General features: G+C 48.8%; 1 protein-coding gene across 1 annotated transcript in view; it reads right to left on the bottom strand.

The window, feature by feature from the left end:
* The window catches only part of CES1 (carboxylesterase 1), a 29,504-nt gene extending 19,315 nt beyond the window's left edge, over positions 1-10,189 (bottom strand). Inside the window, exons 1-4 of the mRNA XM_045988409.1 lie at positions 10,093-10,189; positions 6,687-6,894; positions 2,526-2,670; positions 106-239 (exon numbers count right to left, since the gene is read on the bottom strand). Of these exons, the coding sequence (XP_045844365.1) occupies positions 106-239; positions 2,526-2,670; positions 6,687-6,894; positions 10,093-10,144 (539 nt within the window). The 5' untranslated portion in view covers positions 10,145-10,189. The remainder of the gene's footprint in view (positions 1-105; positions 240-2,525; positions 2,671-6,686; positions 6,895-10,092) is intronic.
* Between the last annotated feature and the right edge of the window lie 2,031 nt (positions 10,190-12,220).

Below are 12,220 nucleotides of genomic sequence, written 5' to 3'. Positions count from 1 at the left end.
CTGGCAAAGACCCCTTTGAGGACTGACCTGGCCAGAGCTGAATGCCTAACACCCTCACTTTGGGGGCGGGGGGCAAGGTGCAGCGAGGACTGTGCAGAATCTTACCTGAAGAATCCCCAGATGCCCAGGCGGTACTGAATGACCACCACCACCACGTTTTCATGGGCAGAGAGGGCCAGCCCATCATAGGTTGACCCTCCGCCCACCACCAGACCCCCTCCGTGGATCCACACCATCACCTGGACAGGAAGGAAGCAACCGTACTGGTGAGGGGAAGCAGCGCTGGGCAGGACCTCAATAGGTTGTCTAGTTTGGCCGCCGACCTCTTGGCCGTGGCTCAAGGAGGCCATTACCAGAAGTCCACCTGTCCCCAGCAAAGTTAGAACAGACATTTGCTCTTCTCCCCATTCCTCCCAACTGGGACCCAGGCCACTGCTCCAGCCAGGACACCCTGGCTGCCCCCGCCTGGGTCCCCAGCCCCAGTGCCAGTGAAGCTCATGCTTCAGAACTTCATCGTGGGAACAGTCACGGCTAAGAGTGTCATCTTCTCCCCAACACTCCCATCACCTTCATGCCTGGGCCCGTCCCGTAGCCTGGCCTCCTCTGCTGCCACAGCCCCGTGTTTTGGCTTCATCTTAGTGATACCTTACGCGGTGAATTGAACTGGATTGCCCGAGGGACTGTCTTGAGAAGCACACGTGCCCCCAGTGCGATCGCTTTTCCATATGCCGTCCTTTCTGCCTCTTCCGCATCCCCAAATCCCACGCATCCTCCAAAGCCCAGCCTAAAAGCCACCTCCTCCAGTAAGTCTTCAGTCATCTAACAGGATCCGAGGACCTACTCTATGCCAAGGACAGTGTTTAGAATCGAGGACGAGGGTAGATATAGGAATTCATCACGTTTGGCTCTGGCATTGTAAGAGCTCATGTGGCCAGGAGGGAGGAGCGGCTAAAATAATTATGTTGTAATCATTTTATTCATTAAAAAAAAAAAGAATTTGTAACACAAACTATGTGCCAAGTAGCATTCCATGCCATAGGGATTAATACGGTTCCATTAACAGACGAGAAACCTGCCTGAGGTCACGCAGCTTAGTAAGGCGTGGAAGCAGGACTTGAACCCACACGGTCTGGCTCTGGAGTCCACCCGTTGAGGCACCCTGCCCACTGCAGCCTTTGGCCAGGGTGCAGTGGGCCTGCCGTTAGGAGAGGAGTAAGTTCTTCCCTTTGACTCTAACTTATGCCTCGGGAGTACTTGCTTTGTGCCCTCACCAGCCACTGAGACAAAGCCCTATGCACATCACTGGTACTTATGTGTGATTACCCCAGTTCTGGAAACAGAGCCAGGCTCCTCTGCTGGTAAAAGGCAGAACCGGGATATAAGCCCAGACTCTGTAGTTTCAGAGCCTCTGTCCATATGGAGAGGTATTGCCTTGTTCCTCCTCTGCCTCTGGTCCCTGCCTCTGTGTGGGTGGAAGGACCGAGTTAGCAGTCATCTGAGTGAAGGCTGAGATGAGGGTTGGTCAGCAGTGACTTCCTGAAGAAGCATCCCAGATGGTAGGGCCCTCCAAAGCCAAGGGTGTCTGGTGATGGGGTTTTTGGGGTTTTGTGTGTGTGTGTGTGTTTTGTTCTTGTTTTGTTTTTTGGTGTTTTGTTTGGTCCCTCCTTTGTTTTGACCCCCAAATGCAGCTCTGCACATGGGGGCACGGAGTACGTAACAGAAGAATGTGAGGACAGAGGACTGAGTGCTCACGGATTCACAGATGCCCTCCCCCGCTCCTGGGCATCCTGCCAGGAGATGGCTGGGTGCAAACCCCCACCTCTCCACCCAGAGGATCACCTCCTTTTCCTGGACATCTCCTCCAAGCCCCAACTTGAGTCTAGAAGTTGCCCCATCTCTCAGCTTCCTTTATTCTAGAAATGCTAACTCATGCAGTCATCAGTCTCACCAAAGACAATTAGGGAAGGAAAATAGCTACAATAAAATCCCAGGTATCTGGCCAGAGGCAAAAGAATGAACTTCCTGGATTGCTCCAGGCTCTGCCCCTAACATCTCTCAGGCGACCCTGGAGGTTGTGAGAGAAGCATCTTACTGTGCTGAGGAAAGGGCTCCCACAGACTCGCCTCCTAGTCTGTCAAAGGGCACTGGTCTGAAATTCAGAAGGCCTCTGCTCTGGTCCTGCCAATCCCACCATGTGATCTCACCTCCCCCTTTCTGGGCCTCAGTCTCTCTACCTATAAAGGAAGGGTGGCTTATCTCTAAGAGTCATCATTTTGGTCCTCCTCTTATCAAGAAACGATTTGGAAAAATTACAATGAGCATGACAGTAGTACAGCAAATTCCCCTGGAGGTCTGTCCCTAGGAGAAACTGAGGCATGGAAAGCTTGCATTTCTTGTGGTCCAACGGTCTGGCTGTGGTGGGAACAGGAAGCACTGAGGTCTCTGAAATGACACCCCACCCAAGCTGCCTTCACCCCCTTCTAGTCTACACCAAAAGACCTGCAGTGCTGGAACCTTCTACTTACCGGCAGCTGGCTTTTTTTTGTCAAGTCAGCGGGAGTGTAAATATTTAGATAAAGGCAGTCTTCAGAAAACTTGAGAGCAATGTTCTCCTTTCTGTTGGTAAAGAGGTCTGAGAGCACCTGCCCCGCCATTGCATCCTGGGAGCACCTAGGGAGAGGGGCAAAGAAGAAGTTCTGAGTTCCGCTCGGAGCTGAGCAAGATGCCTCCTGCGGTGAGCTGGGCCTTGGACAGGCAGGTTGAGGCTGATAAACAGAGTTGTTCCTACCAGGCTGGAGACACCGGGATGGTTAGGAGGCTCTTTAGGTGCATGGGTAGGGTTGGGGGGCGGGGGCTGAGGCTCACTAAGGTCTCCCAAGGCTAGATAGTAAGAAGGCTTGGTATCTGTCCCCTTCCCAGAGCCTTTGAGATGCCTGGGTCAAGGAGAGGAGACGGCCCATAAACTGACCGCTTGGGCGAGGGCTATCTCCTGCATGCCCTGGATGCATGCCAGCTCTCTGTTCCAGGCAAACATGTCCTCCACCAGATCAGCATGTTCTAGTCCATGGCAGACTTCCATAATCCTGGGAAGTCACTCAAACGACAGACATTTAGGCCCTACAAGAGGTCAGGGATGAAATATTTTGTTGGGCAGTATCAGGAGAACTGTGTTCTAGTCTTGTAACTCTGGCTAATCTTTTGGGTGACCTCGGGTGAATTCCTTGCCTGTTTTGGCTTGAATCTGCCAGGTCAGTGTGAAGAAAGTGATTTTTATAAGTGTCATGTAGTCCTGACATGTTAAGAATCTACCCATCCCAGGCAAACACTATTGGTTTTCCCAATAACAGACCTTAAAGACCCAACACAGATTAAAACTGGTAAGGTTGGGGCGCCTGGGTGGCTCAGTGGGTTAAGGTCTCCGCCTTCAGCTTGGGTCATGATCCCGAGCCCCACGTCAGGGTCTCTGCTCGGCGGGGAGCCTGTTTCCCTTCCTCTCTCTGCCTGCCTCTCTGCCTACTTGTGATCTCTATCAAATAAATAAATAATCTTAAAAAAAAAAAAAACTGGTAAGGTTTATGAACCTCCCAGCAAGCCAGGCATTGTTTTAAGTACTCTTTATGTACTAACTTACTTAATCCCTCCATGGCAAGCCCCCTAACATAGAATCTATAATTATCTCCATTTTTACTAAGGTACCGAGAGGTTAGAGAACCTACCCAAGGTCACACAGCCAGAAAGATCTATACTATGCAGTGCATGGTATTTCTAAGGACACTGTAAGGACCATTTCTGGATCTCAAGGTACCAGAATGCAGGTATCACTGCCCCCAGTTTGTAAATGAGGTCACTGAGTCACTGCTGGCAAGTGGCAGAATCAGAGTCTCTAGTAATGACTCCTTAATTTCCATCCTAAGGGAACTTTCCCCTGATCACCAGAGCAAGGAGCCTAACAGTCTTAAAAGAAGAAAATCAAATGTCAAGAGAGGGGAAAAGAGTTCAAGGTCACTAGTGTTCAAATAAATGTGGAATAAATAGCAAAATTACACTTAATTATAATGATAATTATTATTGTTTCACCTATCCAATAGCCAAAAAGCATTTTTTAAAAGATTTCATTTATTGAGGGGAGGAGTCAAGATGGCGGAGAAGTAGCAGGCTGAGACTACATCAGGTAGCAGGAGATCAGCTCGATAGCTTATCTAAAAGATTTCATTTATTTATTTGACAGAGAGAGAGAGAGAGATCACAAGTAGGCAGAGAGGCAGGCAGAGAGAGGTGGGAAGCAGGCTCCCCGCTAAGCAGAGAGCCTGATGTAGGGCTTGATCTCAGGACCCTGAGACCATGACCTGAGCCGAAAGCAGAGGCTTAACCCACCGAGACACCCAGGTGCCCCGAAAAAGCATTTTTTTAATAACCCCAAGCATTGCCAAAGATCTGGGGAGTGAAGGTTTTCATATATCAATGGAAGGAGTGTCACTGGAACATTTCTGGAGGGAAATGTAAACAGATGGTGCATATTCATAACATTTCTTCAAACTTACCCAAAAATATTCATGGGCGTACATAAAATTTAGCTGCAGGATATTCATCAGAGTGTAGCTATACTATCAAAAACAATAGGGCGCCTGGGTGGCTCAGTGGGTTAGGCCACTGCCTTCGGCTCAGGTCATGATCTCAGGGTCCTGGGATCGAGTCCCGCATCGGGCCCTCTGCTCAGCAGTGAGCCTGCTTCCCTCTCTCTCTCTGCCTGCCTCTCTGCCTACTTGTGATCTCTCTCTGTCAAATAAATAAATAAAAATCTTAAAAAAACAAACAAACAAAAAAAAACATTAAGAACTTAATGACCCCAAACAAGAGATGGGGTCAATAGATTATAATCCAAGGCTCAATGTAATACAGCCATTACAAGTCCAGCTGTGATATCTAATGACATAGAATAATGTTCCTGCTAGATTTATAAATGAGCAAAGCAGGCATCCAAACTATCTGTATTGTATGATGTGATAATGTGATTTATAATAAATACATATTCGGCCTCCATTCCATTTCGACCACAGGCTCCCTAAAATCCGTGGAATTTCCTCTGTGAAGGAAACAATAAAGATATCTTTATTAAATAAGGTGACTTTTGATCACACTTAAGGCTAGGGGCTGGTTGCCACATAAACCACCCAGTGAACTTTCAGTTCTGCCTCCCTGACCTCTGGGGAGCAAGATGGGGCTAGGGGTTGAATGGTGGCCAATGCCCCTGGTTTCATCAATCATGGCTACATAACAAAGCCTCCTTAAAAAACCACGGGACAGGTTGCTGCGAGTTTCCAAGTTGGTGAACCAGAAAGCTTTCATGGCCACTGTGCAGGACCCCCAACTCCAAAACAGAAGCTCCTTTATTCAGGACCTTACTCCATGGATCTCTTCATCTGGCTCTTGATTCATATGCCCTAATAACCTTTGTAATAAACTGGTGGTGTAGTGAATAAACCAGTTTTCTGACTTCTGTGACTCAGCAAATTAATGGAACCCAAGGAAGGAGTTATAGGAACCTTTGACTTACAGCCAAAGTCAAGCATAGATAGCAACTTGGGCTTGTAATTGGCATCAGATGCAGAAAGTGTCTTGTGGGGCCGAGTCCTTAACCTGTGGGATCTGACACTCTCTCCAGGCAGAGCAGTGTAGGAATTAGTTGAATTGTAGGACACACATTTAGTGTTGGAGATTTTTTTCTCTGTGTTGGTTGGTGGTGGTGGGGAAGGGGGGACCCACACGCTGAAATTGAGTGCAAAATCTCATGGATTCTATTTTTAAGGAAGAAAATATCCAACAGATAAAAGACTAGAAAAACAGAATCTAAAATATGAGCAGCAGTTCTTTCTGTCGGTGGAGGAATTGTATGTGATTTTCATTTTCTTACCTTTCCTTACCGGTACTTCCTCCCTTTTCTGTAATACATATGTATTACATTGGAAGTCAGGAAATAAAAAGAGCAAATACTATTTTTTAAAACAAAAGGAAGGAAGGAAGAAGAAAAGAAGGGAAGGCAGCAAGGAGCAGGACCCTGGAAATTTCCAGAATGCCTTGCTGAGGTGAATAAGGTCATAATGGATACATACAGGCTTCTGAGGTGTCTGGAGGAGGCAGATATTGGCTACTTTGTCTGGCTTGGTCAGGGTGATTGGGACACACCGGCCATTGCTCTGCTCATAACTAAGTACTTAGACATACTTGGGAGCTAAGAACTTTCGAGTCAACTCCCCAAAGCTCTCCCCACTTAAACAACTCTTGGTCTACCCCTGCTCCCCAGCTTTGGCAAAGGTCAAGACAGGAGAATCGTTACTTCTATGTCCCTTACTTGCTCAACTTCTAATTTTCTCCCACTTATCATAGTCTAACATATTGCATAATTTATTGACTGATTTGCATATTTTTTCTTTGTCATCCATCTCCCTGCTAGAATGCAAGCTCCATGAAGGTAGGGATACTTTGCTGTTTGTTCGTGGATCCTAGGAAACCTAGAATGTGCTCAATAAATGTTTGTTGCATAGAGCTCTAGAATGCTATGTGTTCTAGAAGGTATTAGAAGGTTTATAACAGCTTGGAAATTTCAGAACAAAGCCACTCAGCACGTTGCCCTGGATGCTTCCTGCATCACTCTGAGGCCAGCATCCCCCCGAGAGATGCCAACTTACATGGGAGGGTAGGCGGTGGTGGTCTTCACGAAGTTCCATGGCTCTGCGGGCTGTGGCGGAGCAAATCTCAGGGACCCCAGAGGAGGCCTGGCAAAAGGGACTCCCAGGAAGACGGCCACAGGCTGTGCAAATCCTTCTAAGCTGACATACTTGCCCAAGACCTTGCCTTGCACGGTGTCTACCACAGGCGGCGAGGACGGGTGCCACCCTGGACATCCAGAGGAAAGAGGATACATCAGCCCGAAAGGTCTGACCTGGACTCCCAGTGGGTCTCCACCTTGAGCAGGGACCTTGAATCAGTCACCTAAACCCTCAGGACCTCAGTTATGCTTGAGGTTAACTGTCATTCCTTACTTGGGGCTATCTAGAGGAGCCAGTTGGAAATGGAGGTATAATAGCATCAAGTTAAAAAGAAATGCAAGAAGGAGAGCTGCTGAGGGAAACAAGCCATCTGGTTGCCACTCCTAGAAGCTTCTGGAAATAACTGGCCAGTAGGCCTCAGGTGCTGAGCTGCCCACTGGTGTAGGACATGAAAAAGAGGCTGACCCTCCTCTCAGAATTTCTGAACCATGCAGGGAGCATGAGCTACAAACACACTTGCCCCTACTGGTGGGAAGGAAGGGGCCGGAGTCCCCAGAGAGGTACCAGTACCACAAGGGTCAGAAGCAGCAGGGAGGCCTCCGCATTGGTGGCATGGTGGAAGTGGCACCCTTGGAGCTGGGACTGGCAGTGGGAGGGAGGGGGGAGCCCACAGCAGGAGACAGAAGGCGGGGGGTGGGGGGATAAAGATGTGAGGCAGAGCAGGGGCTAGGCTCTGGGAGCAAAATGCAAGACTGGCCTGAGGAAGAGTGAAGGGCCCACGGGAGCCAGAGGGAGTCAACGGGGAGCAGACAGCAGCCTGTATTGTGAGAGAGGTTCAAGCCTGGGAGGGGCGTCAGTACCAGGCTAAGGTCTGGGGCTTTCTTTGGGGGTACACGTATAGCAGTCACCAGTCCTAGAGTATGCAAGAGTGACATGCATCATCTCACAGGGGATACGTCCGGTGGCTCTGAGCAGGGGCTTCCGGGGCAGGGGAGAGAACCCGGGGGTCTGATTCCTACCTGTTCCGTCGTCGTGGGGCAGGCAGTCCTTCCCCACTGAGCTGTCCCTTTCTCCCGGGCTGTCCCTTCCACTCCAGTCCTGGTTCTACCTGCTGTGCAAGTGGGCCCTCAGACTCTGGATCATGGCCCTCCTCCAAGTCTTCCCTCCTCCTGCCCTGGCAGCCTCTATGTTTATGTTTCCTTATTTGAAATGATTTCTAGCCTGGCATCACGCCAGCTGCTCCCTTGTGGACACAGACAAAAGGTCAACCTCCTCCCCAAAGTGTGCGGGCAGAACAAGGAAGGGTGATCCAGATTTAGTCTCACAGAAGGAGATCGAATGGTAACCTGCAGGAGAGGCGAAGTGGACAGGAGCCCAAGGGGCCGGGGTGAGGAAGCAGGTGGACAGCGTGAGAGGCAGAGCAGCTACGGCTACAGAAGCAGTCTGTGCTCGTCGTGTTATGTAAGTTCGCACATACTGTTTATGCTGCATGACGTCCGTACACAGGTACGCTTTGGATGCTGAGCGCTTACTATGAGCCAGATTTGCATTCTGGTTCACTTAAATTCGACTTCACAAGATGCCCATTTTATAGATGAAGAAGCTGAGGAAATGGAGAGAGCCAGCGTGGACTTTCTACAGCGGGAAACGGGATGGCCTTGCCAGGGGGTAATGGGCAGTAAGGGAATAATCCACTCCTCCTTTGGTTCTTACTCTGCCCTCACGTTCGGTCCCAGGTTTCTGACAATGTCACCATCAGAAAGAAGGTGAAGTGCACATGGGACCTGGGCCCTCCCAGTTCTGAGGGTCCCAGCCCTGGCTCTCCATTCACAAGCCACAGACAAATTCCAGAGTAGGATTTTAGTGGACCTTGGGCAAGTCCATTTCCCTCTCTGAGTCCGTTTGCCTGCCTGTAAACGGGCATAGATGCATTCTGGGGTCCCTCGCTACACTCCTGTAGTAATCATGGGCTTTATTTTGTGTACACTTGACGCTTGACCTCGGGGCCTTGCTGACCCTGGAGGGACCACCCTCTCGGAATTAGCCAATTCCAGCGATAGGAATCAACTTCCCTTCCGGTATGCAGAGCCTGTACCCCAATCACCTTCTTTACCAGGCCTTCCCAGGCCAAGCCACTACCATCCTGCCCTAATCACTCCAGAGCCAGGGACCCAAAAACTGTGAGAAGCCTTTGTGCCTCAGAACTCACCGAAATTGGTCAGTATGCCAGTCCTAAACCTGCATATCCGGTCTCACCTCTTCCTTCCCCAGGTAACTACAACAAGGCTCTTGCACGGAATTCCTCCCTCCTCCCTCTTCCCTTCTCCCTCCTCTTCTAACCCACCTTGAGCTTCACCTCAGTGTGCAGGACGTGGTGGGCATGCGTCCTCCTCCTGGGAGCTGTGAGTAACAAGTCCTGGCCATTGGCTCCTGATCTGTTGGCCTCACCACACGCCAAGTTTTCTACTACTGCATTTTAGAACAACTCCTTCATTTATAAATTCTTTATATGTACTTTCCATACTAGGCACTGTTTAGAAACAACCTGTTTTATCCTTACAACGACCCATTGACAACTGCCTCATTCCCATGGTAGAGAGGGGGAAACCAAGGCACAGGAACCTTAGGCACAACGCCTAAGGACAGCGGGCTAGTAAGTGCTGGGCTGGGATTCAAACCTACACCCTCTGGGTCCACAGTCCGTCCAGGTCCCCTGCCTGACATCTGAACGGGGAGCATTCCTACGAAACTTTTCCTAAGCTGAAATGGCACAAAGCAATGTATCCTGGGCTCTCTGCAAGTTGCATTAAGCCACTTTGCTTTTAGGAAAGACCTCCATTAGTCCCTGTTATTGTAGCCCAAAGAAATTAGAGGATTTTCGCTTTTCCGTTACTATAGTAATACAGGATTTCCCTAAAGGTGAAGAGACCTGATGACACTTGCAAAAAGCCCGGGATACTCCTGTTAATATTCTGCTAAGCCACTCTCCATGATTTGGCCATGCGCAGAAGAATAATCAGGCAGAAAACAAACTGAGCTCTCTGGAATCCCCAGCCAGGAGGCATGAGGTTAACTGTCTGCCCTGCGCGGGGAGCATGCAGCTGCGGTCTGGGAGTGTTCGTGCTCCCCCGGCTCTCAGGTTGACAGGGACTGGCTGGGCAACAAGGGGGTGAAGTCCAGAGGGCCCTCTGGCTGCCGCAGAACTGGACCCGCCATACCCTTCCCCTCCACGCATCTCCCCCATCTCATTCCCCTCCACCTCCCACCACGCGCGTGGGCAAGGATTTCCAAACCCACCCCGCTGTTTTATTTCAGAAGGACTCACCCCAAGCTATGGAAGTGGCAAGGGAGGTCAGGACCAGAGCAGAGAGCTGCATTGTGGACAGGCTGCAGCTCGAGCGCCTCAAGCTGTTTACACCACTTAAAAGACTGTTCAGGTCCCGCCCCATTGCCCCACTCCCACTGCCACAGCCCCAGAGCTCTTGGCCACGCCCACCCAGAGTTTACTCTCTTCTCCCAAGCCAGGACAGAGTTTCTGATTACAGAGAGCCCCAGACTGGTCCAGCAGCATGTTACATAAGAACTTCTCCCTTGCAGAACTCTAACCTGAGAGCACTATGAATTTCCCAAGGCAGGCAGGAACAGACAGATGCCTTTCAGGAGGGGGAGGCTTTGGTCTATGGTTCTCAGAACAAGCTTGAAAATTAGAATAAGTGCCAGCCCCATAGCTACTGGGGAAATCAGGACAAATCTGTCTCAGCTGTTTGGGCTTCTTTTCCATACAGTCCTGTGTTCTCAAGTTTGGGAACACCTTAAATTCATCCAGGTCCCCCCACCTCCCTTCTTAAAAAAAAAATTGATTTATTTTGGGGGGGCAGGGAGAGAGAAAGAGAGAGAATGAGCGAGGGGAGGGACAGAGGGAGAGAATCTTCAGGCCTCATGTGGGACTTGATCCCATGAAATGATGAAAGATCATCACCTGAGCCAAAACCAAGAGTCAGACGCTTAACTGACTGAGCCACCCAGGTGCCCTATCCAGTTGCCTTTTGATGTCTAAATTAACTTTATAATATTCCTGCCAAGCCACTCAGCCTCTTGTCACACACCTCCAGGGTCAGGGAATGCGTTCCTTCTCCAGGCGGGGATCTTTGGACAGAATATTTTCACAGCAAATGAACTCTAGATCTCCACACTCCCTAGCTCTAGTCATCCATCCATCATTCCATGTATTCAATATTCCATTTATTCATTCATTCTCCATTTACCAATGCCTGACGAGATGCTACATAGGATGGATACAGAGGTGAATTCAAGGGATATTCCTTCTGCTTACAGAGCTCAGCATGTAGTAGATGAGATGCATGGTGGGCGTGTTTGGTGGACCACTGCACAGTGCAAAACCCCCAAACAGAGGGATACAAAGTGCTCTGGGTATACCTGGGAAAGTGTCATGGGTCCGCTGGAGGCACAAGGATGATGAAGCTGCTCAAAGCCTGTTTCACAGAATCACTGAATGTCCAAAGAAAGGGAATTCCTTCAGCACAGTCTGGTACAGCTGGCTAAGAGAACACTCTGCATTCATTTAGGCTAGTGATGAACACCCCATTCATTGACAAGGACAGACAGTCATGATCTCTTGTGAAGTGGGGGAAAAAGAGGTTCTAAAATATTTATGGTCGCTTTATAGGAGATGTTTAGTGGTTCCTCAAAAATCAAACATGGAGTTACTATATTCCCAGCAATTCCACTCTTGGGTATATACCCGAGGTAACCGAGAACAGAGCCACACAGAAACAAGACACAAATAACAGCATTATTCCTAATACCCCAAAGTGGGAATAACCCAAATGACCATCAACTGATGAATGGATAGATAAAGTGTGATCTAGCCATCCAATGGAATACTATTCAATCATGAAAAGAAACAAAGTATGGACACTTGCTACAACATGGATGGGCCTGGAAAACCGGTCACTAATGAGAGAAACCAGACACAGAAGGCTACATGCTTTAGGATTCTATTTCTATGAAAAGCCCAGAATAAGCAAATGCATGGAGACAAAAAGATCAGAGGTTGCTCGGGGCAGAGGAGAGGGGCATGAGGAATGACTAATAATGGGTAGGAGTCTTCGTACCATGTGAGAATGAGTGATGAGTGATGAGAGTGGTGAGAGAGAGTGGTGAGATGTTCTGGGTTTAGATTGCAGTGATGGTTATGCAATTATGTGACTATATTACAAAAAACACTGAATTGTACACTTAAAAATTTTAAGTCAAATTTTAATTTAATAATTTAACTTAATAAAATAATTTAACTTAATAAAAACTTAAAAAATGTATTTATAGTATGTGCATTATCTTTTTTAAAGATATTTACTTATTTATTTATTGGGGGAGGGTTTGAAGGGGAGGGAGAGGGACAAGCGGTCTCTGCCCTGAGCATGGAGCCTGAT

This window comes from Meles meles, chromosome 19 (assembly GCF_922984935.1).
Source record: "Meles meles chromosome 19, mMelMel3.1 paternal haplotype, whole genome shotgun sequence".
Lineage (NCBI taxonomy): Eukaryota > Metazoa > Chordata > Mammalia > Carnivora > Mustelidae > Meles > Meles meles.
Note: the sequence above shows the minus strand (reverse complement) of the source record. Positions and strands in the feature narration are given on the sequence as shown.